The 27,628-nt window shown below is 32.6% G+C and overlaps 1 protein-coding gene across 1 annotated transcript; it reads left to right on the top strand.

Moving 5' to 3' along the window:
• The first annotated feature begins 679 nt into the window (after window positions 1-679).
• On the top strand, window positions 680-27,299 carry chk (chaski). The gene is made up of 6 exons (XM_075309364.1): window positions 680-756; window positions 11,889-14,906; window positions 18,272-18,381; window positions 20,599-20,780; window positions 20,863-21,103; window positions 26,509-27,299. The coding sequence occupies exons 2-6, from the start codon at window positions 12,711-12,713 to the stop codon at window positions 26,648-26,650; spliced, it is 2,871 nt and encodes a 956-aa protein (XP_075165479.1). The 5' UTR covers window positions 680-756; window positions 11,889-12,710; the 3' UTR covers window positions 26,651-27,299.
• The last annotated feature ends 329 nt before the right edge of the window (window positions 27,300-27,628 follow it).

The raw sequence follows: 27,628 nt of genomic DNA, 5'->3' as shown, positions 1-27,628 counted from the left end.
TCTCTGGGTCTGCCTCTCCGACAACAACAGTGGCAAGAGTTGTTGTTTGATTCGGTTCGATGAGACTGCGGGAGATGGGGGTTTAGGTAAAATATTTTTGTTTGATATTCTCTGTCTTTGGTCGATCGGTCATAAGAAAACATCATCATCGTCATCACAGGCATAGTTGTAGCAACGAAAGTTCAGAAAACTAAAACAATTTTTTTCTTCTATCGTCTGCGCGAGTGTTTTCTCTTTTGAAACTAAAACAAACCCGAAAAAATAAACAAAAATATTACACGAAATTATTTTCAACAACATTAAATTCCAAACGAAATGTTTTCGCTCGCGTTTGATGTGGTGGCGTGGGAAAACGATTTAGTTGGTCATGTTTTATCGTTTATTTTGGTTTACTACGATTTTATAATAACAACAACGTCAAGAAAAACAATAACACCAACAACTATAGTGTCATTAAGAAAGAATAAAAATTAAATATCAACAAAAGAAGCTAAAGAAAGAAAGCAAAAAAAAAAACACCAAACAATGGAGGAAGTAAACAATGTGAAATAAACAAACTAAAAAAAGAAATCATGTATTTGCTTCTATTTACAAACAATGTATCAAAGTCTCGATAAAAAAAATATAAAAAATAATAAATTAAAAAATTATTATGTCAATATGATTATGATTTCTTTTAAAAAGAAATTCTGTGTTTTGAAAATATAAAAATATCTACATATGTACATATAAGATGTGTGTGACGCATTTGCAAAAGTTGAGTAATTTTCTTTTTCATTTTTTTTTCTTTCTACAAATATTTTATGAATATATAATAATATTTTAAATTGATTAGACAAACAGAACTTTGTTATTTATTATTTTGAGTGTGTGTGTGTGTGTGTACAAGTACATCAAACAATTCAAAATAACGAAACACAAAGTCTTTATGCATACATAAAATTTTTCACCTGTCTTCTATAGAAATGTGTAATTTTTTTATGAATGTATTTTGTTTGTGCTACATATGCATATAATTAAAGATGTGACGATTCTATAAAAAAATACATTTTTGCTTAATCATCCACCACCCTGAACGTGATTCCGCATAAAAACAACCCAAAACATATGTATGATTAATTATGTGTAGAGTTTTGTAACAAAATATAACAAGAACATTAGATGGGGTCGCACAATTTTTGGAGATTAAAAAAAAAGTAGTTCTTGTAGTCAGGGCTGTGGAGTCGAGCCAATTTTGCTCGACTCCGACACCAGCATTTTTCATCAGCTCGACTCCGACTCCGAATCCGGAGTCGACTCCGGGTAATGTAACTATATCTCATTTTAATACCACTAATTTGTAATTCTATTGTGGGGGTACTGTAAATGGATCGATATAAAGTATCGTATTTATTTATGCGTGCAAAAGAAAGGTCTTAATTTCACATTAGATGCCAATTAAACTCTATATTTCAAATTTAGGGCAATGTTTAATAAATAAAATAATGCTATAAATACCCATCATAATATGAGAAGATACCAACAGTATATGTATTTGTGGACCAAAATTATTGATATACTATCTTAAATTCTTTAAATTTGTTGCGAGCTATATAAAGGTTTATATTCCCATATGCATATCTATGTACTTTAAATGTAACGTTATGGGACGTAACACAATTTTAACAAAAAATAAAAATGCAAGGAAAGTCTAAAGTCGGGCGGGCCGATTATAATATATTCTGCACAACTTTGTATTTAGATCTACATTTTGACAAAATCTCAAATCAGACTTCTACAAAATCTCGGGCAATATTTTGGAAATATTTATAATTGTTTAGACAATTTCGCAAAAGTGCATTTATGATTCATTCATTGAAAATTTGAGTCATTTCTACAAGTTTTCGACTTAGCAGTGGGCATCAGTGAGCATACAATTTTGGAAAATGTTTGTCTAGTAAATAAAATTTTGCAAAATTTTCTACAGAAACAAAATTCTGACTAAATTTTCTATAGAAATAAAACTTTGGCAAAATTTTTTATAGAAATCAAATTTTGACCAAATATTAGAAATAAAATTTTGAATAAAATTTTTATAGAAATAAAATTTGGCAAAAATTTTTATAGAAATAAAAGTTTGAAAAGGTTATCAATAGAAATACAATTAAAAAAAGAAATACAATTAGCAATACAATAGCAAACAAAATTTTGCAAAATTTTCTATAGAAATAAAATTTTGCAAAATAACATATTCTATAGAAACAAAATTTTGACTAAATTTTCTATAGAAATAAAATGTTGACTAAATTGTAGCAAACAAAATTTTGCAAAATTTTCTATAGAAATAAAATTTTGCAAAATAACATATTCTATAGAAACAAAATTTTGACTAAATTTTCTATAGAAATAAAATGTTGACTAAATTTTATTTAGAAAAAAATATTTCTATAGTAATAAAATTTCGAATACATTTTTTATAGCAGTGAGCATCAGTAAGAAAAAAAAATTTTAAGAAAATTTGCTATAGAAATAAATTTTGACAATTTTTTCTTATAGAAATAAAATTTTGAAAAAATTATCAATAAAAATACAATTTTAGAAACATTTTTGTGTAGTAAATAAAATTCTGCAAAATATTCTACAGAAACAAAATTTTGACTAAATTTTCTATAGAAATTAAATTTTGACAAAATTTTCTAACAAAAAAAAATTATTACTATAAAATGTTGGCAAAATTTTCTATAGAAATAAAATTTTGACCAAATTTTCTAATAAAAAATCTATTACTATAAAATTTTGGCAAAATTTTCTATAGAAATAAAATTTTGACTTAAATTTTTATAGAAATAAAATATCAATAGAAATAAAATTTAAAAAAAAATTGTGTAACAAACAAACTTTTGCAAAATTTTCTATAGAAATAAAATTTTGCAAAATATTCTATAGAAACAAAATTTTGACTAAATTTTCTATAGAAAAAAAAAATATTTCTATAGTAATAAAATTTTGAATAAATTTTTTATAGAAATAAAATTTTGACAAAATTTGCTATAGAAATAAAATGTTGACAAAACTTTTTATAGAAATAACATTTTGACAAAATTTTCTATAAAAAACAACTTGAACAAATTTTCTGTCAATATTCCACATATGTATATGGCCTTAAAATAAAATTAAAAAAGATAATAATTTCGGGTATTAAAATGGATCGATCGAGCCCATGGATCGATCCAGCCCAACTGCTGAACATTGATCGAATGAATAACGCAATGGAAACTAATTTGCGTAAAAACTTGCTTAGTTACAAAAATGTGAAGTGTTTTAAAAAAATTGGTTTAGCCGAAGTCGGAGTCGAGCAAAATGTTTACGACTCCGACTCCAGCAAAATCGTCAGACTCCGACTCCAAGACTCCGACTCCGGCTCCACAGCCCTGCTTGTAGTTCCGTTAGGCTTTAAATCTCAGACAGACAGAAAGTAAATTATATATAAATTTGTTGCGTTTTTTATCTTTTGACAGTTACTAACTCACATGTGAGTATATTAACAGAATTAGATACATACATTGACAAAAAAAACAGTGAACCCGCCAGGAAAAAAATTTAGATTATTTTTAGAAAATTTTAAGTAATCAGTATTACAAACTCTGATATCAGAAAAAATTTCTATTTTTTTTTTCGACAAATTCAATGAAATTTATCAAACAAAATAATTTTTTTCACTTTTTATACCCACCAGCATAGAATGGTGACGGGGGGTATAATAAGTTTGTCATTCCGTTTGTAACACATCGAAATATCGATTTTCGACTATATAAAGTATATATATTCTTGATCAGGGAGAAATTCTAGGACGATATAAGCATGTCCGTCTGTTTGTCTGTTGTAATCACGCTACAGTCTTCAATAATGGCGCTATCGTCCTAAAATTTGGCACAGATTCGTCTTTTGTTTGCAGGCAGGTCAAGTTCGAAGATGGTCTATATCTGTCGAAGTTTTGATATAGTCCGCATATAAACCGACCTTCCGGTTTGGGGTCTTGAGCTTATAAAAACTGTAGTTCTTATCCAATTTGCCTGAAATTGGAAATCTAGAGATATTGTAGGACCACAAATACGTGTGCCAAAAATGGTGAGTATCGGTCCATGGTATTTTAGGACCATCAAAAAGTGTACCAAAAATGGTGCCTATCGGTCCATGTTTTGGTACAGGGCCCATATGGACCGATTTCCCGATTTTGGTTCTTGGGCGTCTAGAAAATGTATTTTCTATCCAATATTCCTGAAAATGAAAATCTAAAGGTATTCTAGAACCATAAAGAGGTGTGCCGATGTCAATGTTTTGATATAATGTTTTGATATAACCTCCATATAGACCGATCTCCCGATTTTACTTCTTGGGCTTCTAGAATCCGTAGTTTTAATCCAATTTATCTGAAATTTGAAAGACGTGTACCGAAAATGGTGAGTACCGGTCCATGTTTTGATATAGCCACCATATAGACCGATCTTTCGATTTTACTTCTTGGTCTTCTAGAATCCGTAATTTTTACCCAATTTGCCTCAAATCGGAAATCTAGAGGTATTCTAGGACCATAAAAACCTGTGTCGAAAATGGTGAGTACCGGTCCATGTGTTGATATAGCCCCCATATAGACCGATCTCTCGATTTTACTTCTTGGGCTCCTAGAATGCGTAGTTTTTACCCAATTTGCCTGAAATTGGAAATCTAGTGGTATTCTAGGAAAATAAAGAGATGTTCCGAAAATTGTGATTATCGGACCATGTTTTAACATAGCCCCCACATAGACCGATCTCCCGATTTTACTTCTTGGGCTTCCAGAATCCGTAGTTTTTACCCAATTTGCCTGAAATTGGAAATCTAGAGGTATTCTAGGAAAATAAAGAGATGTACCGAAAATCGTGATTATCGGACCATGTTTTGACATAGCCCCCACATAGACCGATCTCCCGACTGATCTACCTCTAGTCTTCACATTTTAGACAAATCGAAAAATAATTGCGCCTTCTATATTGCCAGGGACTCAAATCGGTGGTGGGTTTATACGAGGGCTTTATCAAAACAAGTACCGATACAGCCCGTCTTCGAGCTGGTCTTGCTTGCAGACAACAAAAAACAAAAGTCTGTGCTAAATTTCAACACGATAGCTTCATTATTGAAGCCTGTAGATTGATTAAGCCAGACAGACAGATAGAACTACATTGTCAGATCGCCACCCTGATCAAAAATATATAATATATACTTTATATAGGCGAAATATAATATTTTGATTTGTTATTCTGAGTGAAACATCTTCGTTATATTAACGAAATTTATCATTAAAAATGGGTTAATGGAACAACTTCATAGAAATAATTAAATTTTTTATTATTGCAACAATTTTTTTTTTATTCAGTAACGAACCATTTCATATTATAAATTAAAATTTTTGTTGTCCTAATCAAATAGTTTCATTATGTTAATACTAGAGGTCTGCATCGAATAACTTTTCACGACATGTATGCAATTCGCTGTATATATACATTCGAATATAGTATATATACAGTGTTTCTCTTAGAGCGCAAGTAGTGAAGTGAAGAGAACACTTGCCGAAAAAAGGAACAATAAAAATGTAAGTACTTGAGAAAAAGTACAACATGGATTCTCTTCACTTCACGTGGTACCACAAGTATTTCTCAGATATGTACGAAGCAAAACTTTCCATTATTATTAATCATATGGCGATTTCGATTGGGAAAAAAAGTGCAACATTCTCGAAATTGAATGGAAAATATGAAGGACACTGTCATAGATTATGGATCCTGTATCCCGCACAATATTATGAATTAACAATAACTTTGGAATGACATTATCATTGGGGGGTAAATGCAATGAGGGAAAAAGTAGGGTAACACCAAGGCAACATATTTTTTACGAATCGAAAATGCCAATAGATATGTATGTATGTCACATACATATCTATATTTATGTATGTCACACACTTACCTTAATGTTTGAAGTTCTCTATAACAAACCGAAAACATTTATTATGGAGAGTAACTGTTTTTTTTTTTTTGTATTTCTGAAACTGCACGTGGTACATGGAGTACTCTATGAAGTTGTGTTCTCGCAACATACTCAACGTGATCACTCTGAGTACACTTCAATAAGAGAGAAAGAGGAATATGTGTTTGTTGGTAGTGAAGACATCAGAGTAGCAACAAGAAGTTAATCGTGGCTTTTGGTCAAAATGTGTACCAATTGCAGTGTTGCCAACTCCCCAAGGCCAAAAAGCACCAATTCTAACATACCACCTTCCACCACAAAATCGAAAATTAAATGCTCTACTAAAAAAAAAAAACTTCCGAAGATGTATTATAGAACTTTTGTGAATTGAATTTTATGAAGTCAAGTTGGGTATTAAGATCGAGTTTAGCTGCTAAAATAGTCATTTTTTCACAATTACTTTTTTAATAATTCATTTTAAGGAATACAAAAATTTGCTTTTGGCTATTCCCTATCAAGTTATAATAAAATTTGCAGCAAATATGCATAATTTTATGCCTTTTTTACTCATATAGTTTTCACTTTAGCGGCAAAACTCAAACTTAGTACTCACCATTATGAACCGCTATTCAAGTATACACCTTGATCAGTTTTAATGCTTTCGTCCAATTCATTTTGATCAGTGATGTTTTCCAACTTTCAAAATATTAATTTATGGAAGGAGTCTATTGCTTATTTCAGTTGTGCGTGCTTTTGTGAATTTAGTACAAAAGTTTTTAATGACATCTTTACCAAATTCAAAAATTCGACACTCATCAATCGACTTTCCTACAGAATACCCTAAATAACAATATTAATTAAAAAATAATCAATACCAACTTCATAACAATCAAATTCTATATTTGACAATAAATTTGAGTTTTGTCAGCTCTTGAAAGTCTAATCAAAATTGATAAATTACTTAATACTGTTCAAAATAAAAAAAGCACCAAAAGCACTAAATGAAAATGCCAGAAAGCACCAAGTTGGTGCTTTTTTTGAAAAGGCACCAAAAAGGCAATTTGGTGCTTTTTAGAAATCAAAAAGCACTAAATTTGGTGCTAAAAGCACCAAATTGGCAACACTGACCAATTGTTTTGCGACTCTCTCAAATAGATGTACTCATGTAGCAAGTAACATACACGTGTACTCTGTATTTAAAAATGGAATTGTGCAGACCTCTAGTTACTACAAAACGTTCGTTTGCTCAAGTTTAATGATTTTCTCTTTGTGTGTATAAACGGAGTGGCTAATATGTTTACCATCCCCATCCTACACACAAAGACAATTTCATTAAAATTAACCCATAAAATTTACCTTTACACGAATGTTTTTGGTATTGATTCCGAGCCAAAGAAATGGAGAATGAGAAAGTAAGAATATCTTTAAGGAACAATTCTATTTTAAATTTGAGTTTTGCGTACATGATTCTAAGAAACAAAATTTTAATTTATTAGTTTTTCTACATAAGCAACTAAAGTCTTTGAAAATCGTGTTAACAAAAACTTAAATTTCCAAATTCAAACTCGACTTCAAGTAGAAAATATACTTCGTTTCCAATAAAAAATGTATTTAAAAAAATTTTTGAGAGACATGTATATTTTTGAACGAAAAGACAAAATTGCTGTTAGCATCGTGTTTTATATTTTATATGAATTTTTATATGTTTTTTTCTACCACATTTTTAGTAAAAAAACGCTGTTTTTTAACTTTTTTAAGCCGCCAACATCCAAACTACTTACCCGATTTGAAAATTTTCTGAGAATGAGTTGTAGACGGCTCAATTTTCTTTAATTTGAGTAGCACTAGGATCAAATAGGTCAAAGAAGACGAAAGATATGCTCAAAATTGTAAGTGTACCTTCAAAAGTAAAAAAAAAGTTCAAAAATTTGTATCTCGAAAACCAATCGACAGAAAATTTTTTAAAACTCATTTTCGTGTTTAGTAGGTCAAAATCAATGAGAAAAATTATGCTAGAACCAATTCACAGAGAAAATTTTGTTATTTGTGACCTAGTGTTATTAAAGTCAAGTTGACCTTTGTCAAACAAAATATTCTTTCAAGTTAAGATAGCCATTTTTAAGTCAAATGACTTCATCATTTTTTTTTTCTTTCTTGCTGATAGGCAAAATACAAAATTTTGTCGAAACTGGAAACTAAACTTCAATCTGGTTCTCTACATAACATCTTAATTCGTTTTATAAGACATTCACTTTTAAAGTGTCAAATATTAATATGTCTATTTGTTAAATTCAATCTCTAGATTCAAAACAATACAAATTGTTATACTTCGAGTCTATGTACCCATTTTAATATTCATCTAAATATAAAAAAAATAAAAATGAACAAACTAATAAATAGCACAGAACTTAATGTAATTATATAAAATATGCATAAATATTTACATTCACATATCGTTCACTAAAAATGTCCACATGCTAATAAAACTGTATGAATGTATCTTTTGCCATAATGAATGAATCAAGTTTTTCATGTCTACTTGTAATTGTCATTGACCTCGTAACAAACATGCTAATGATGAATGTACGTAATAGTAGAAATTTCACAATTGTTTTATTAAAATTTTTCTTTTGATAAAATGAAAATTAAAAAAAAAACAAATACTGTCAGACAGAGCCCTTAATACACTGAATAAGTATTGCCGTACCAACAAAGATTTCATGCGGTCTCAATTGGAGATTTGATTTCTGTAGGGAAATTTTAAGTCCGAAGATCTACAGAAATTTAGTCCTGAAAATCTAAGTAGGAAAATTCTACGCCTTAAGATCTCAGGCCTTACGGCCAGCCGAAAGATCTCAATAGGCGAACTCTTGTACCAAAGGACTCAGTAGGCGAACTGTGGGTCTGAAGATGAGATTTGTAGGCGATATGAGATTTGTAGACACAAAAGTCCCATTAGGAGATGTAGAGGTTCAAAGGCCTCAAATAGGAATCATTAGGTCCTATGGTCTTAGTAGGGCAACTTTAGGCCAGAAGATCTCAGTATGGGAACTGTAAGCCCGACGCGCTTAGTGGAAGAACTGAAGGTTTGAACAGGGAAACTCTAAGCCCAAAATTTATGTACGAGAATTCTAGAACTGAAGGTCTCAGTAAACGAACTGTAGACCTGAAAGTCTAAATATTAAGTCTCAAATCACTCAGGTGGGTAACTGTACTAAAATCTTAAGTTTAAGTGGAAGAACCGAACAGGGAAGCCAGAACAGGAAGTATACAAAAGTTTTAATAATTTTTGTATGCAGTACTATTTATAACTTCATACTTTCTTTACTGATATGGATCAATAAAGAGAGAAAGAAAGAAAGAAGAGAAAGAAAGAATTGTGGGCCCGAAGGTCTCAGTGAGAAAACTGTAACCACTAAGGTAAGGCCAACAGTTAGTCTGCAGTAACTGTTGGCCTGACAGACGCAATAGGAGATCTGTAGGTCCAAAGGTTGCAGTGGGAGATCCGCAGGTTCAAAGGTCTCAGTTGAAGAACTGCAGGACCTAAGACATCTGGGAACTGGAAGCCCGAGGCTCGAAGTATAAGAACTGAAGGTGTGAATAGAGAAACTGTAAGGCCAAAGTTTCAGTACGGGAACTCTTGCCCTGATGATCTACGTGAGGAAACTGTAAGTCCTAAGGTCTTAGCAGACGAACTCTAGGTCTGAAGATTGCAATATGAGATCTGTAGGCCCAAAGGTCTCATTAGGAGATATGAAGACTTAAAGGCCTCAAATGGCGATCATTAGGTCCTAAGATCTCAGTAATGAAACTTTAGGCCAGAAGATCTCAGCATGGGAACAATAACTCCGTCTAAGTGCAAGAACTAAAAATGTGAACATGAAAACTGCAAGCCCGATGGTTTCAGTACGAGAACTCTTGCCCCGAAGGTCACAGTGAGGAAACTGTAAGTCCTAATGTGCCAGCAGACGAACCGTTAGCCTGACAGTCGTAGTAGGAGAGGAACTGTAGGCCCAAAGGTCTCAGTAGGAGATCTGTTCGCTCAAAGGTCTCATGTGAAGAACTGTTGGCACTAAGACCTCAGTATGGTTAGCATGCCCGCCTTGCATACACAAAGTCGTGGATTCGATTCCTGCTTCGACCGAACACCAAAAAGTTTTTCAGCGGTGGATTATCCCACCTCAGTAATACTGGTGACATTTCTGAGGGTTTCAAAGCTTCTCTAAGTGGTTTCATTGCAATGTGGAACGCCGTTCGGACTCGGCTATAAAAAGGAGGTCCCTTGTCGTTGAGCTTAAGGGGGGCTATCCTAAAACCTCAGTAGGGAAATTTTAGCACATTTCAGTATGGCAACTGTAACCTAGGATCTAGATAGCGGAACTCTAGGCCTTGAGGCAAAGGTCTCAGTGGAAAATCTGGAGACTCAAAGATCTCAGAGAAGGTGAACTGTAAATACGAAGGTCCTATAGTGAAGTTTTTATGTATGCCTACCTAAGCTATGCTGGTGGATCAATGGTCATAGTGGTACAGATGTGTATTCGTCGTCGATGATTAAGTGTCCAAGCGGTATTCAGTGAAGCATATTAATTTTGTAGCAGTGTAAAGGTTGATACGGTCAAAATTTGGTCAAATTAAATTTCTCTTTCAAGTTCAATTAGTATAAAATTCAGGAAAAATATTCAGTTAGGCTTTCGCTTTTCCAAATCCGAATTGCCAGGCCTCACGCTTGACATCTGCCAACAGATTTTGTACAGCCACCTTGTCCACCTTCTTCGCCGCAGAAAGCCAGTTTGCCTTGAACTGCTGCTCGTCCTTAGCAGTTTTGTTGGTCTTCTTTAGGTTCCGCTTGACAATAGCCCAGTATTTCTCAATTGGGCGGAGCTCTGGCGTGTTGGGAGGGTTCTTGTCCTTGGGAACCACCTGCACGTTGTTGGCGGCGTACCACTCCATGGTCTTTTTACCGTAATGGCAAGATGCCAAATCCGGGCAAAACAGTACGGAACAACCGTGTTTCTTCAGGAAAGGCAGCAGACGTTTATTCAAACACTCTTTCACGTAAATTTCTTGGTATAAAACTCCTGTCCCGGAAGCTGCTTGTAGTCGGCTTTGACGTAGGTTTCGTCGTCCATTACCACGCAGTCAAACTTCGTCAGCATCGTCGTGTACAGCCTCCGGGATCGCGCTTTGGCCGTCGTATTTTGTTTATCATCGCTATTTGGAGTCACTACCTTCTTGTAAGTTGATAGTCCGGCTCGTTTTTTGGCTCGATGCACGGTTGTAGACGATACACCCAGCTTATTTGCGGCATCTCGGAGAGAGGTTAGGGTTTCGCTTGAAACTACCGGCAACTCTCTTTGTCGTCTCAGCGGCTTCCGGTTTTCGATTTCCCCCCGATCCAGACTTCCTGGCTGTCGACAAACGTTCCCCAAACACTTTAATTACATTTGTAACGGTTAATTTGGCAACTTTTAGCGATTTTGCCAGCTTTGCGTGCGAGTAGCTCGGATATTCGCGATGCGCGAGCAACATTTTGATACGCTGCTCTTCTTGCTTGGACGGCATTTTGACAACTGAAGAGTGAATTCCAAAATCAAAATAGGAGCAACATTCTACACACACACCTTCAAAATGAGGGGTGTTCAGGTTGTTTAAATGCAAAATTGAAAGAAATACGTCAAGTTTATATTGACTAAATTTTGACCGTATCACCCTTTAGAATCCGATTTATATATTATTAGAATAGAGTAGAGATGAGATAGCACGTCAGTTAGTCGAAAATCCCGTACGTCATATGGAATTTGCAATTTGTCACGTTACAACATTTCCTCTAAATACAATGCAATAATGCTTATATAAAATATTTAATTTTTCCTCATTTTTCACTTCTCTCTTTCTCTCTTCCACAGCATTTGTCTTACAATCACCCAAAAACAAGGAGTAACATACACGGTGCTTAATTTAATCACGCAGATCAACAAATCATTTGAGAAGATCTAAGAAGACAAAGAAGAACCCGTAAGATAAGACCACATCATAGGCTTGAGTTGTGGCTGAGCTGGGTCTGCACCCAATTTCGGAGATAAAGAGAAGATTCGTTTGAAAATTCCCCTGTTTTATGGATAGAGGAATATATGCTCAATTTTTTTTTAGAATCTAAAAAGGACGAAACATCTTTCCTCAAACAAAAATAGACTCTTTTACAGTCTACTCTAAGGGGACACATCAAGCATAACAAGAGCGAAAGAAAGAGTGTGAAGGAGTAAAGAGGCAAAGAGCAAGAGAAACAGAGTGCTAAAAAGACAAAGTTTCAGAGAATATAAATCCAAGGAGATTTATGCTGATTAAGGACTCAATTAAAAATAAAGCTGAATAGACAAGCAAATCAGGCCCAAAATCCAATAAGAACCTCTCAAGAGTACAATAATTAATCACAAACAAAAACACACATCTACACATATAGTTGTGAGATTTTCCCCCAAAGAAAAAAGTCTTAATAAGAAACTAAATCTAAAAGAAATATCTACAAATTTTGCTGAAACTTATTGTGTTCAATTAGGAAACTTAAAATAGAAACAAAAAAATCTTAACAAAATTTTTTATAACAACAAGCAAATCCCTCTAAGGATCTAAGAATAATACTGGGATAGCCACCCACCAAACTTCCATTGATTAACACGTTTAGACTTCACCAATAACAAAAACTAGAAGCACAGCAAGACTTTTAAAACATGATTCTTAATAACACAACAACACCTACACCTACAACAACAACAACCACACCCGCAACCACGCCCTTGGCACCACCATCAATGCCTACTACACCAAAAGCACCTGCAACACCTACAAATGCACCCAGTGCCCCTCCCTCAATCACCGGTAAAGTAAACGGCAGCATTTATCAACCCCTGTCCACACCGCTCAGTGTGAGAACCGAGGACACAATTCTATTGGCTTCCGTGAAGACAACACCCATGAATAAATCCATCAAACATGATCTATTTCCCGAGGTGACATTTTGTAATCTGTCCACCGATGATCTGACGGCAGATCGAAATCGCCTGAAGAACAGCATCATCACCATCAATGAAAATGCGGCGGCCATGACTACATTGGCCAATGGCCAGGGTAAGAAACGTAAACGGCTGATATCCGATGAATCGGGAGATTCCACAGAGTCTGGATTGAGTGAGAAAAAGAAACCGGAAATGCCCGATGGAGGCTATGGCTGGGTTGTGGTATTTGCTTCGTTGGTAGTATCGCTGATTGCTGATGGCCTTTCCTTTTCGTTTGGTCTAATCAATACCCAATTGTTGGACTATTTTGGAGAGAGTCCCTCAAAGACAGCCTGGATTAGTTCGCTATTCTTTTCGGTGCCTCTACTTATGGGTCCTATATGGTCAAATTTGGTGGACAAATATGGCTGCCGTAAAATGACCATACTAGGTGGTCTAGTGTCGGCCATAGGATTTGGCCTGTCTTCCATCTGTAATTCTGTGGAGATGCTTATGGTTACCTTTGGTATTATCTCCGGTTTGGGCTTGGGCATAGGCTATGTGACGGCCGTAGTTTCCATCGCCTTTTGGTTCGATAAGAAAAGGACATTTGCCACCGGTATTGGTGCTTCTGGCACTGGTATCGGCACTTTTCTCTATGCCCCTTTAACACAATGGCTGATAGATAACTACGGCTGGAGAGGAGCTACTCTGATCTTGGCTGGTACCATGCTGAATGCCTGCGTTTGTGGAGCCCTTATGAGAGATCCTGACTGGTTGATTGAGGAGAATCGCCTGGAGAGTCGGTCACAGAGTGTCACTACATTCTCAAATTCCAGTGTTTGTTTGGAGGAAATTAAAAAACTTTTGGATACCGGAGCCACCAAGGAATATGTCCTCGATACTTTGGTAACGAAGAATAATACCGAAGCCAATCAGCAGATAGACGATCCCCATGAGGGTATAATGAAGAAATATCGCAGTGAGCTATTTTTACCCACTTTTCTGGGTTCGCAAGACCTGGACTTGGATCTATACGAAGTGAAGAGTATGAGTCGTCGTTCTTTGCGTCACAAAGAAGGTGTTGAAGCGCCATCCCGTGAAAATCTTCTATCGATGTCTTCAACGGGGAATCCTTGTGTGAGTGCCACGGCAGCTGTGATAGGGTCACCCGATGATACCATGATGGGTGGTATACCCATAGAGGTGGCCGAAAATGCCCGTCGCCATTTTTTGGCTTCCATTGAAACCCTATCGCCTTCAGAGAAGATATCGCATCCACGCACCCCCATGAACACCTCACTGGGATCGTTGCGATCATCCACCGATGAGGGTTATCTAACACAAAAGTATTCCCGCGACCATAACAATCATGCTGCTGAAAACTATGCTAATTCCCGTTTTTCCCTCAATGAGAATATCTTTTTTGCTGCCAAAAATGTCACAGACTCTTTTAAGGATTTACGGGTCAATGGTTATCGCCACAATTCGGTAGATATCCTTAATCCTGAAGTTCACAGTTATTTCACCTGCATTAAGGATGAAAGTGCAGCACTTATTGAAGCCAACCTGCGTAAACACAATGAACTATCCGGCAGAAATCGCAGCGGTGGTGGTCCAGCTGTTATCACCATACCTGAGAATGAAGCCCTTCTAGGGCAAAATGCCAAAACAGCTCTGAAAAGGACAAGGGTGGATAGCATAACAGGTATGCGACGTCTGTCCAAGTCGAAAAAGCCCAGCTATCGTTCGAATCTTAGACGTAACATTTCGATACGAAACTCCAATTTTCTCAAGGATATGCGTATTCATCGAAATTCGATACATTATCGTGGTGCTATGTTGAATACCCATCGATATCGTTTGAGAGCCTCATCATGTCCGAATATCTATCGGAATTCAATGACGACAATTGCCAAAGAGGAAGAAGATGTAAGTATACCAATGGCCATTATATAGCATTTTATAGTAAGAACATTAAAATGAATGACAAATTCGATTAAATTTCATTCGGAAGAGTTCGGTTCTCTTGGCATACCAAATCACCAAAGTTTACTGAACCTTCTGTACCTTCCTTGAGTTTCGAAAGGTCCTTTACAGTGGTTCTCAAGTTATATGTACTAGAATCTATATTACATTACTTCAGGTGCTCTAATCAAAAATTCCGAGGGTCTTATTAATTACTCAGGCTGAGTGTACTCTGAGAGGATAACATAGATCGTGAAGTCAATATCCAAGCAGCTGATATTCTTGTCAATATATATCTCTGCTAATTCAGACATTGCCTCCTTAAGACCCCACGGTAACTAAATTGCACTGTAAATGCACCTTCACAACCCGGGATTCCGGGATTTTCGTTTATTCCGACGAGGATAAGCAGCGAAATGTAAACGTTCGCGGTTTCAAATCTATCTATCTATCTGACCACTTAGAGTTCTCATAGTTGCATTGCGATTGCCTTCTATTCCTAACCTTCATTGATTCCGGTATAACCTTGCAGCAGTTGATACGGCCTCCTGCTATATTACACGGATCCTCCTGCTATTGTTCTAACCAAACAATCAGCTTTCTCTGGTTGTATTCAACCTCGAAGATCTTGTGTTTGCACTGAGCAATTTAATAAATTCTTTGGAATTTATATGTATTTATATGTATGGATATGTTCTGGGTTTCCATTAGCTCATAACTGCCTTAACGAAATTTATAGGTTCTTCCTATTGATCCCCTCAAGGACTCTACCAACCACGGTTGGCACAGTTAGAAGAATTCTACCAAACATTGTAGATTTTTTCATTGTTTGGAAGCAAAAAAACTTCTATAGGAACAAATTTTCATAAAATGTTCTATAGGAAATTTTGACAAAATTTTCTATAGAAATAAAATTTTTACAAAATTTTCTATAGAAATTAAATTTTGACAAAATATCCTATAGAATGACGATTTTACCAAAATTGTCTATAGAAATAAAATTTTGAGAACATTTTCTATAGAAATAAAATTTTGAGAAAATTTTCTATAGAAATAAAATTTTGACAAAATTTTCTATAGAAATAAAATGTTAACAAAATATTCTATGCAAATAAAATTTTGACAAAATTTTCTATAAAAATAAAATGTTGACAATACTTTCTACCGAAATAAAATTTTGACAAAACTTTCTATAGAAATAAAATGTTCACAAAATTTTCTATAGAAATAAAATTTTGTTGTTGTTTTTGATTTCAGCTTAAAACCATGCATTGACTAAACTACAATTGTAGCTTAACCAACAGAGGAAAATAATGTTTCTCAATTTTATTTGGGCAAAGCCTTATAGACTGCAAGATGGTTGAATGGACGTACGTTTCGGAATTACCACATTCCTCATCAGGGTTTACATGATAGCCGGCTTATGCCGAAATAAATTCGTACAAACATATCTCTTTTCCTTTGCCACCGTAAAATCATCGATTTGAGTGCAGTTGGCTGGGTTTATTTTGAGCGTGCTTCCTCTTTTTTCATTCGAAAGAAATAAAATTTTGACAAAATTTTCTATAGAAATAAAATTTTGGTAAAATTGTCTATAGAAATAGAATTTTGACCATATTTTTTGTAGAAATAAAATTTTGTTACAAAAGATTAAAACGATTTCTCGACAAAAAAATCCCCACCAAATCCCCAAGACCCCAAAAATTTCGTCCCCATTCACGAAAAAATATCCCCAATTTGGGGGAAATCCCCAATACTGGCAACACTGATTGGTAGATTGATAGAATGTTTTGATAAATTTAGCAAAAAAAAAATTCTATAGAAATAAAATTTTGACAAAAATGTCTATATAAATAAAACTTTGACAAAATTTTCTATAGAAATAAAATTTTCTATAGAAACAAAATTTTTACAAAATATTCTATACAAATAAAATATTAACAAAATATTCTACGCAAATAAAATGTTGACAAAATTTTCTATAGAAATAAAATGTTGACAAAATTTTCTATAGAAATAAAATTTTGACAAAATTTTCTATAGAAATAAAATTTTGACAAAATTTTCTATAGAAATAAAATTTTGACAAAATTTTCTATAGAAATAAAATTTTGACACAATTTTCTATAGAAATAAAATTTTGTTTAAATTTTCTATAGAAATAAAATTTGATAAAATTTTCTATAGAAATAAAATTTTGACAAAATTTTCTATAGAAATAAAATTTTGGTAAAATTTTCTAAAGAAATAAAATTTTAAGAATACTTCCTATATAAATAAAATTTTGAGAAATTTTTCTATAGAAATAAAAGTTTGATAAAAATTTCTATAGAAATAATATTTTGACAAAAATTTCTATAGTAATAAAATTTGGACAAATGACAAAATTTTGGCATAGGAAAAGAGATATGTTTGTACGAATTTATTTCGGCATAAGTTCGAGTTCGAGTGTGGTTCATTGTTGGGTTTAATGAACTGCCTGATTTTATTCTGATAATTGGTTGATAGTTTTGCTGCAAGTAGAGGATGCTGATGAGGAATGTGGTAATTCCGAAACGTGCGTCCATCCAACCATCTGGCAGTCTATAGGGCTTTGCCCAAATAAATTTGACAAACATTACTTTCCTCTGTTGGTTAAGCTACACTTGTAGTTTAGTCAATGCATGGTTTTAAGCTGAAATAAAATAACAACAAAAATGAAATACAATTTTGACAATATTTTCTATAGAAATAAAATTTTAAGAAAATTTCCTATATAAATAAAATTTTGAGAAAATTTTCTATAGAAATAAAATTTTGAAAAAAAATTTCTACAGAAATAAAATTTTGAAAAAAAATTTCTACAGAAATAAAATCTTGACAAAATTTTCGATAGATAAAATTTTAAGAAAATTTTCTATAGAATTAAAATTTTAGAACATTTTCTATAGAAATAAAATTTATACACCCACAATTTTTTCTCTTATAAGGGATCGTAATTGTAAATATTGAAATAAAATATTAAAACATTTGAAATTTTTGATCAACAACTTCAAAGTAATTTGTTTTTAAATATTGGTAGATTTTTGGAAAAATTTTCTTCAAATTATTTTCCTAAATCATTATCTGTTTTTTCTTAGTACGGAAATTTCTACTAAACTAAAATAAAACATATGTGATTGCTTACTTTGCATAAGATCTTTTGAATTAAAAATGTAAACTTGGAAGGATCTTTGAAGTTGTTTCCTTAGTTTTAATTATCTTTGGTTAATTCTATTCTATCCATTCTAAACTCTTTCCTACATGTTTGTGAGATACTAAATTTTATATATATTTTCTTTTTTTTTCAGACGTGGTATGACAATCTCATCGAGACTATGAAATCGGTTTTTGATTTCTCACTATTTAAGGACGTTAAATTTACATTATTTAATTTATCAACATTATTCCTATTTATTTGGTAAGTAGAGCATAAAAAGCATAATAAAATATTATAAGATATTGTTGGAAATATTGCAAAATAATATAATAGTTTTATTGTTGCATGAGTTATTTTAACCTGGGTATTAGAAAGTTTGATCAATATTAATTGTAACGATGCATAAGCACAGGGACCATAGTGCGTATGATCATTGTCAATAAATTAAATAAAATGTACGCAACCTTGAACATCTCTCAAATAAGGGAGAAATAGTACATCGTTAAAGTAAAACTAAAATTAACTTATTTTTATTGCAATAAAAAATACTTGGTTTTAGTTTATTTTTCTAATTATACCCTGCTCCACACTGTGGAACAGGGTATTATAAGTTAGTCCATATTTGCAACATCCAGAAGGAGACGAGATAGACACATGGTGTCTTTGGCAAAAATGCTCAGGGTGGGCTCTTGAGTCGATATAGCGATGTCCGTCTGTCCGTGAACACATTTTTGTAATCACAGTCTAGGTCGCAGTTTTAGTCCAATCGACTTCAAATTTGGCACAAGTATGTGTTTTGGCTCAGAATAGATCCCTATTGATTTTGAAAGAAATCGGTTCAGATTTAGATATAGCTCCCATATATATATTTCGCCCGATATGGACTTATATGGCCCCAGAAGCCAGAGTTTTAACCTAATTTGCTTAAAATTTTGCACAAGAAGAACAATTAGCACTGTAGTCAAGTGTGCCAAATTTTATTGAAATCGGTTCAGATTTAGATATAGCTCCCATATATATCTTTCGCCCGATATGGACTAATACGGTCTCAGAAGCCAGAGTTTTACCCCAATTTGGTTGAAATTTTGCACAGGGAGTAGAATTAGCATTGTAGCTATGCGTGCCAAATTTGGTTGAAATCGGTTCAGATTTAGATATAGCTCCCATATATAGCTTTCGACCGATTTACGCTCATTTGACTATAGAGGCCAATTTTTAACTCCGATTTAGTTGAAATTTTGCACAGGGAGTAGAATTGGCATTGTAGCTATGCGTGCCAAATTTGGTTGAAATCGGTTCAGATTTAGATATATCTCCCATATATAGATTTCGCCCGATTTACACCCATATGACCACAGAGGCCAATTTTTAACTCCGATTTAGTAATTTTGCACAGGGAGTAGAATTAGCATTATTGCTATGCGTGTCAAATTTGGTTGAAATCGGTTCAGATTTAGATATAGCTCCCATATATATCTTTCGCCCGATTTACACTCATATGACCACAGAGGCCAATTTTTAACTTCGATTTAGTTGAAATTTTGTACAGGGAGTGGAATAAGCATTGTTGCTATGCGTGCCAAATTTGGTTGAAATCGGTTCAGATTTAGATATAGCTCCCATATATATGTTTTTCTGATTTCGACAAAAATGGTCAAAATACCAACATTTTACTTGTAAAATCGCCACTGCTTAGTCGAAAAGTTGTAAAAATGACTCTAATTTTCCTAAACTTCTAATACATGTATATCGAGCGATAAATCATAAATAAACTTTTTCGAAGTTTCCTTAAAATTGCTTCAGATTTAAACGTTTCCCATATTTTTTTTACTAAAATTGTGTTCCACCCTAGTGCATTAGCCGACTTAAATTTTGAGTCTATAGATTTTGTATAAGTCTATCAAATTCTGTTCAGATCGAGTGATATTTAAATGTATGTATTTGGGACAAACCTTTATATATAGCCCCCAACATATTTGACGGATGTGATATGGTATCGAAAATTTAGATCTACAAAGTGGTGCAGTGTATAATATAGTCGGCCCCGCCCGACTTTAGACTTTCTTTACTTGTTTTTTAAGAAATTTTCACCAGTTCAACAAAATTTTGATTCCACGTATGTCTCAATGATTTTGTGAACTAAACTTTGGTGTAAAAATCAAAAACTTCAATGTTGAAAACTAAATTCAATGAAGACAATTTTCGTACAATTCTCAAAAATAATAAGAATGAATTAAGCTATGGTTAATGTGGTAGTGACTTGGCATCAATGATTTGTTTCTTACTTTTAATTAATGTTTGCCTTTCTGAGAAAGTCGAAAAAATATCAAATATTATTTTAACAACGCAATATGGTCATCTTTTTTTCTTACGATGTAGTTCTAGTTTCCCATAAAACCGTATAAATTTTTCCGAGCTTATTAGAGTCTCACTTTTTTATCACCATTTACCCTAATTTAACTTTTTCTCTATTTTCAGGTTTATTATACCTTACCTTTATTTACCAGAATATATGAAGACTTATGACTATGATGCCGTAGAGAGTGCCAAAATGATATCGGCCATTGGTGTAGCTCAAACCATTGGAATGATTGGTTTGGGTTATGTGGGTGACTGTTCATGGATGAATGTCAATGTTTGCTATTCAGGATGTATGTTAAGTAAGTGATTGATTGATTGATTCATTTCGCTATAGTTCTTGGTTATCTAATTTCCGCATTTTCCCCTATTTCTTTGTTACAGTATGTGGCCTTTCAGTTGTGCTCATGCCATTGCTGATGTCCAGCTACGCGGGTCTACTGACGTTGTGTATAATTTTCGGTTTCACATTTGCCAGCTCATTTTCATTTACACCAAGTATTTTGGTTAGCATAGTTGATCTAGATGATTTCACCTGTGCCTATGGTCTGGTACTGTTAGTACAGGGTATTGGTATGATAGCTGGTCCCCCAATAGCTGGTGCTATATATGAAACAACATTAAGGTGAGTTGAATATGTGTGAACGATATAATTTTAAAATAAATAAAAATGTATTTTATGGATTTTGAGATTTTGATGATTAGACCTAAGACTAAACCAAAATACTCAAAATAGATCTTTGCCTAGGTTAGGTTGAAAAGAGGACTCAGGATATCCTGTCTTATGTCGGCTGTTAAACACCTAAGTATTTGACTTGTGGTGTGCACTAACTTCTTCCTTCTATCGTGCCCGTCTTTTATTCCAGTCCCTGTTTACCTCCTCATCCTCAAAACAAGGCATACATTCACCATTTTCTGCCGCTTCTATTCGGCAAACATGTGCTCTCAATTCTAGGTGCCCGGTCCTTATTCCGACGGTCCTCCTGACTGTCGTCTTACTCTCCTTTTTTTTCTGGGTCACACCCCCATTTATAATTCTTGATGTTTTGACAGATTTTGCAAACTATTCCTCCAAGAGGTACTTCGCAAGAAATAAAATTTTGAAAAAATTTTCTCTAGAAATAAAATTTTGACAAAATGTTCTATAGAAACAAAATTTTAACAACATTTTCTATAGAAATAAAATTTTGACAAAATTTTTTATAGAAATAAAATTTTGCCAAAAATTTTTATAGAAATAAAATTTTGACAAAAATGTCTATAGAAATAAAATTTTGACAAAATGTTCTATAGAAATAAAATTTTACCAAAATTTTCTATAGAAATAAAATTTTGCAAAATTTTCTATAGAAATAAAAATTTGACAAAATTTTCTATATAAATAAGATTTGATGATTGGTTGATAGTTTTGCTGCAAGTAGAAGATGCTGATGAGGAATATGGTAATTCCGAAACGTCCATCCAACCATATTGCAGTCTATAGGGATTTGCCCAAATAAATTTGACAAACATTCTTTTCCTCTGTTGGTTAAGCTACTCATGTAGTTTAGACAACGCAATGGTTTTAAAGCTGAGATGAAAACAAAACAAAACAAAATTTTCTATAGGAACAGAATTTTGACGAAATTTCCTAAAGAAACAGAATTTTGACAAAATTTCCTAAAGAAGCTGAATTTCGACAAAATTTTCTATAGAAATAAAATTTTGACAATTTTTTTATAGAAATAACAGTTTGACAAAATTTTTATAGAAATAAAATTTTGACAAAATTTTTTATCGAAATAAAATTTTGACAAAATTTCCTATAGAAATAAAATTTTGGGAAATTTTGACAAAATTTCCTATAGAAATAAAATCTTGGCAAAATTTCCTATAGAAATAAAATTTTGACAAAATTTCCTATAGAAATAAAATTTTGACAAAATTTTCTATAGAAATTAAATTTTGACAAAATTTTCTATAGAAATCAAATTTTGACAAAATTTTTTATAGAAATCAAATTTTGACCAAATTTTCTATAGAAATCAAATTTTGACAAAATTTTCTATAGAAATCAAATTTTGGCAAAATTTTCTATAGAAATAAAACTATGACAAAATTTTTTATAGAAATAAAATTTTGACAAAATTTCCTATAGAAATAAAATTTTGACAAAATTTTCTATAGAAATAAATTTTTGACATAAATTTCTATAGAAAGAAAATTTGAACAAATTTGTTTATAGAAATAAAATGTTGACTAAATTTTCTATAGAAATAAAATTTTGACAAAATTTTCTATAGAAATAAAATTTTTACAAAATTTCCTATAGAATTTAAAATGTTGACAAAATTTCCTATAGAAATAAAATTTTGACAAAATTTCATATAGAAATAAAATTTTGGTAAAACTTCCTATAGAAATAAAATTTTGCAAAAATTTTCTATAGAAATAAAATTTTGACAAAATTTCCTAAAGGGTGATACGGTCAAAATTTGGTCAATATAAACTTGACGTATTTCTTTCAATTTTGCATTTAAAAAACCTGAACACCCCTCATTTTGAAGGTGTGTGTGTGTAGAATGTTGCTCCTATTTTGATTTTGGAATTCACTCTTCAGTTGTCAAAATGCCGTCCAAGCAAGAAGAGCAGCGTATCAAAATTTTGCTCGCGCATCGCGAAAATCCGAGCTACTCGCACGCAAAGCTGGCAAAATCGCTAAAAGTTGCCAAATTAACCGTTACAAATGTAATTAAAGTGTTTGGGGAACGTTTGTGGACAGCCAGGAAGTCTGGATCGGGGGGAAATCGAAAACCGGAAGCCGCTGAGACGACAAAGAGAGTTGCCGGTAGTTTCAAGCGAAACCCTAACCTCTCTCTCCGAGATGCCGCAAATAAGCTGGGTGTATCGTCTACAACCGTGCATCGAGCCAAAAAACGAGCCGGACTATCGACTTACAAGAAGGTAGTGACTCCAAATCGCGATGATAAACAAAATACGACGGCCAAAGCGCGATCCCGGAGGCTGTACACGACGATGCTGACGAAGTTTGACTGCGTGGTAATGGACGACGAAACCTACGTCAAAGCCGACTACAAGCAGCTTCCGGGACAGGAGTTTTATACGCCAAAAGGAAGGGGAAAGGTAGCAGATATTTTCAAGCACATAAAAGTGTCAAAATTCGCAAAGAAATATCTGGTTTGGCAAGCCCTCTGTACCTGTGGCTTGAAAAACAGCATTTTCATAGCTTCCGGGACTGTCAACCAAGAAATTTACGTGAAAGAGTGTTTGAATAAACGTCTGCTGCCTTTCCTGAAGAAACACGGTTGTTCCGTACTGTTTTGGCCGGATTTGGCATCTTGCCATTACGGTAAAAAGGCCATGGAGTGGTACGCCGCCAACAACGTGCAGGTGGTTCCCAAGGACAAGAACCCTCCCAACACGCCAGAGCTCCGCCCAATTGAGAAATACTGGGCTATTGTCTAGCGGAACCTAACGAAGACCAAAAAAACTGCTAAGGACGAGCAGCAGTTCAAGGCAAACTGGCTTTCTGCGGCGAAGAAGGTGGACAAGGTGGTTGTACAAAATCTGATGGCAGGTGTCAAGCGTCCGGCAATTCGGATTTGGAAAAGCGAAAGCCTAACTGAATATTTTTCCTGAATTTTATACTAATTGAACTTGAAAAAGAAATTTAATTTGATTTTTTAAATAAACGATTTCACCGATTTACACGAGTTTTCCCTTGACCAAATTTTGACCGTATCACCCTTTAAAGAAACAGAATTTTGACAAAATTGTCTGTAGAAACAAAATTTTGACAAAATTTTCTATAGAAATAAACTTTTGACACAATTTTCTATAGAAATAAAATCTGATAATTGATTGATAGTTTTGCTGCAAGTAGAGGGTGCTGATGAGGAATGTGGTAATTCCGAAACGTCCATCCAAACATCTTGCAGTGTTTGCCCAAATAAATTTGACAAACATTCTTTTCCTCTGTTGGTTAAGCTACTTTTGTAGTTTACATAACGCAATGGTTTTAAAGCTGAGATCTAAACGAAAAAATCAAATGGTGACAAAATTTTCTAAAGAAACAGAATTTTGACAAAATTTCCTAAAGAAACAGAATTTTGATAAAATTTCCTAAAGAAACAGAATTTTGACAAAATTTCCTAAAGAAACAGAATTTCGACAAAATTTTCTATAGAAATAACATTTTTACAAAATTTTGTATAGAAATAACATTTTGACAAAATTTTTTATAGAAATAACAGTTTGACAAAATTTTTATAGAAATAAAATTTTGGCAAAATTTTTTATCGAAAAAAAATTTTGACAAAATTTCCTATAGAAATAAAATTTTGACAAAATTTCCTATAGAAATAAAATTTTGAGAAAATTTTCTATAGAAATTAAATTTTGACAAAATTTTCTATAGAAATAAAATTTTTACAAAATTTTCTATAGAAATAAATTTTTGACAAAATTTCCTATAGAAATAAAATTTTGACAAAATTTTCTATAGAAATAAAATTTTGGCAAAATTTCCTACAGAAATAAAATTTTGACAAAATTTCCTATAGAAATAAAATTTTGACAAATATTCCTATAGAAATAAAATTTTGACAAAATTTCCTATAGAAATAAAATTTTGACAAAATTCTCTATAGAAATCAAATTTTGACAAAATTTTCTATAGAAATCAAATTTTGATAAAATTTTCTATAGAAATCAAATTTTGACAAAATTTTCTATAGAAATCAAAATTTTGACAAAATTTTCTATAGAAATCAAATTTTGACAAAATTTCCTATAGAAATCAAATTTTGACAAAATTTTCTATAGAAATAAATCTATGACAAAATTTTTTATAGAAATAAAATTTTGACAAAATTTTTTATAGGAATAAAATCTTAACAAAATTTTCTATAGAAATAAATGTTTAACAAAATAACTCGATTTCCAGCATTTGGATATGAAATGTATGCGAATTTAAGGCATGCCATGCAAATTTCGGCTTAGTGGAGTGCTATATAGCCCTCGTCCTTTTGAATTAAGGCCGGCAATATCCCATTATCTCCAGGTGACTTTAATTGTAAGAAGCTTTTGATAGCCCCATTGACCATTTCATTTGTTATGAGAATGTCCTAGCTACCCTTGCCTTCCATTTGCAACAGTGTCTCCTCCCGTTCTGATATACATGAAGGAAAATGAGTGTCTATCAAGAGTTTTATTTTATCCTCAATTGATTTCATCCTATTCCCCATATCGTCTACCATTGTTCCGATTTGGGTATGGGGATTAGAGAGGAATTTCTTCATGTCTACCTGGCGACAGAATAACTTCCAGGAATTTTGTTTCGCTTGTAGTTTTATTGTATTCCCCGAGCATGTTGTGATAAGCACCCTAGTATACCTCGTTCTGTTTTCGACGTGCACTATTGTAAAGGGGCTATTTAGACCTCTTTTCCAATTTTACGAATCTCCCCATTTATCCCGAGTTTTTATTTTTGATACGAATTTTGTCCAGACGATTTTCGCCTTATATCGGAATCTTATTGGATCCGGTTCTAGCCCATTTAATCTAAAGCTGATGTAATGATGGTCGAAGTACGAGTCCTCCTCCGAAATTCTTAAAATAAATCTTAGCCTGTATTTGAAGCGTTTTTTGTATTAATTCTAAAGGTGCAATATTCCACTTGATTTAAAGACGAGCTCTTAAATTAAAAATAATTTTCTTTATTTTAAGAAAAATTTGCCTTCAAAGACCTACGACATAGGGACGCAAATTTTCAAAATTTGTATCCTAAATTATATGAAAAAAAATTTAAAGCAAATATTATAAACTTTCCTTTAATTAGAATATCATTATTTTAAGGAAATTTGTCCTTAACATTGTTTAAATTTTGAGTCCTACAATTAAGGTTGCATAATCTTCCATATTAGCTCATTACACTTTCTTTTCAGGGTAGACGATAAATGCGTCTTATTTTAATTTTAAATATAATTCCAGCATCACTTAAACCTTATTAATGTTTTCCTCTCTTTTCAGATGGGACGATACGTTCTATTTTGCCGGTGTCTTTATAGCGTTATCAGGTATTTTATCATACCTGATAGAATTCTGTGAGAAGAAGCGTACAGAAAGTGATAGCGATGTTTCCGAATTGAAGAAAATTAACCTCATACATTAAGTTTGTTAATAACGAAAAACAAAAACAAAAAACTAAGTTAGAATGCAAAATACAACAACAAAACCCAATACATTAACTATTAAATTTTATTAATAATAATTAATTATAGAAAAAATGTCGATTATTCTTACAGAAGACAAGAACAACTTCTTGTTATAAAAAAAAAAACATATAGAAACAAAAAAACAACAAAAACACAAAATGCATAAAATAAAACCAATTTTATGATTAATTAATAATTATTTAGTGAAATACAACAGTTGAGTAGTTCTTAGTTTACATAAATGTATATTTAAACAAACAAACAAAACAAAAACAACAAGGCCCTATAGTTATATACACAATCCCATATATATACACTTACATTATTTGCACTCACTCATACCATTCTATTTACATATATACCAATTACCTATACATCTACACCTACCTTGATTATAGCAAAGAGAATATTCCGTTAATTGATTAATGAAAACACACAGAGACTTCCCCGCCCCTTCCTACACACACACATTAAATCAGATTATCTCTGGCTTTAGAAAATCACGATTCAATGAATTCACAAAATTGAAACTTAGATCCACAATTATTACAATTAAATTCTTAATTGTTTTAATAAAATCTAATCTGTTAATACAAAAGATTAAAATCGGTAGTTTTCAATGGGAGGGGAATTTTATATAAGTTTTTCCATAACACCGAAAAACAGGTAGGTACTCGCAATCATTCATACTAACACGTGGTATTAGAGTAACATAGATATAATATATCTCAATAATGAATAAAACTTAAACAAAACTAAATTAAATAGATATTAAAATTAATTTAATTTCATTTAATAAAAAATTAAGATAAATTATATTAAATTAAAAATTAAATTTGTAATAAAATATACAAAGTATATGAATACAAAAAAAAATAAATTTGTAGAACTAAACTGATTTTTTTTAATCAAACTAATTGTGGTCTATACAGCCT

Source organism: Haematobia irritans, chromosome 5 (assembly GCF_050003625.1).
Source record: "Haematobia irritans isolate KBUSLIRL chromosome 5, ASM5000362v1, whole genome shotgun sequence".
Lineage (NCBI taxonomy): Eukaryota > Metazoa > Arthropoda > Insecta > Diptera > Muscidae > Haematobia > Haematobia irritans.
Note: the sequence above shows the minus strand (reverse complement) of the source record. Positions and strands in the feature narration are given on the sequence as shown.

Coding starts and splice junctions, on each gene's coding strand:
- chk (XM_075309364.1), top strand. CDS start 12,711: ATGATTCTTAATAACACAACAACACCTACACCTACAACAACAACAACC. Junction 18,382..20,598: donor ACATTATTCCTATTTATTTG/GTAAGTAGAGCA, acceptor CTCTATTTTCAG/GTTTATTATACCTTACCTTT. Junction 20,781..20,862: donor CTATTCAGGATGTATGTTAA/GTAAGTGATTGA, acceptor TCTTTGTTACAG/TATGTGGCCTTTCAGTTGTG.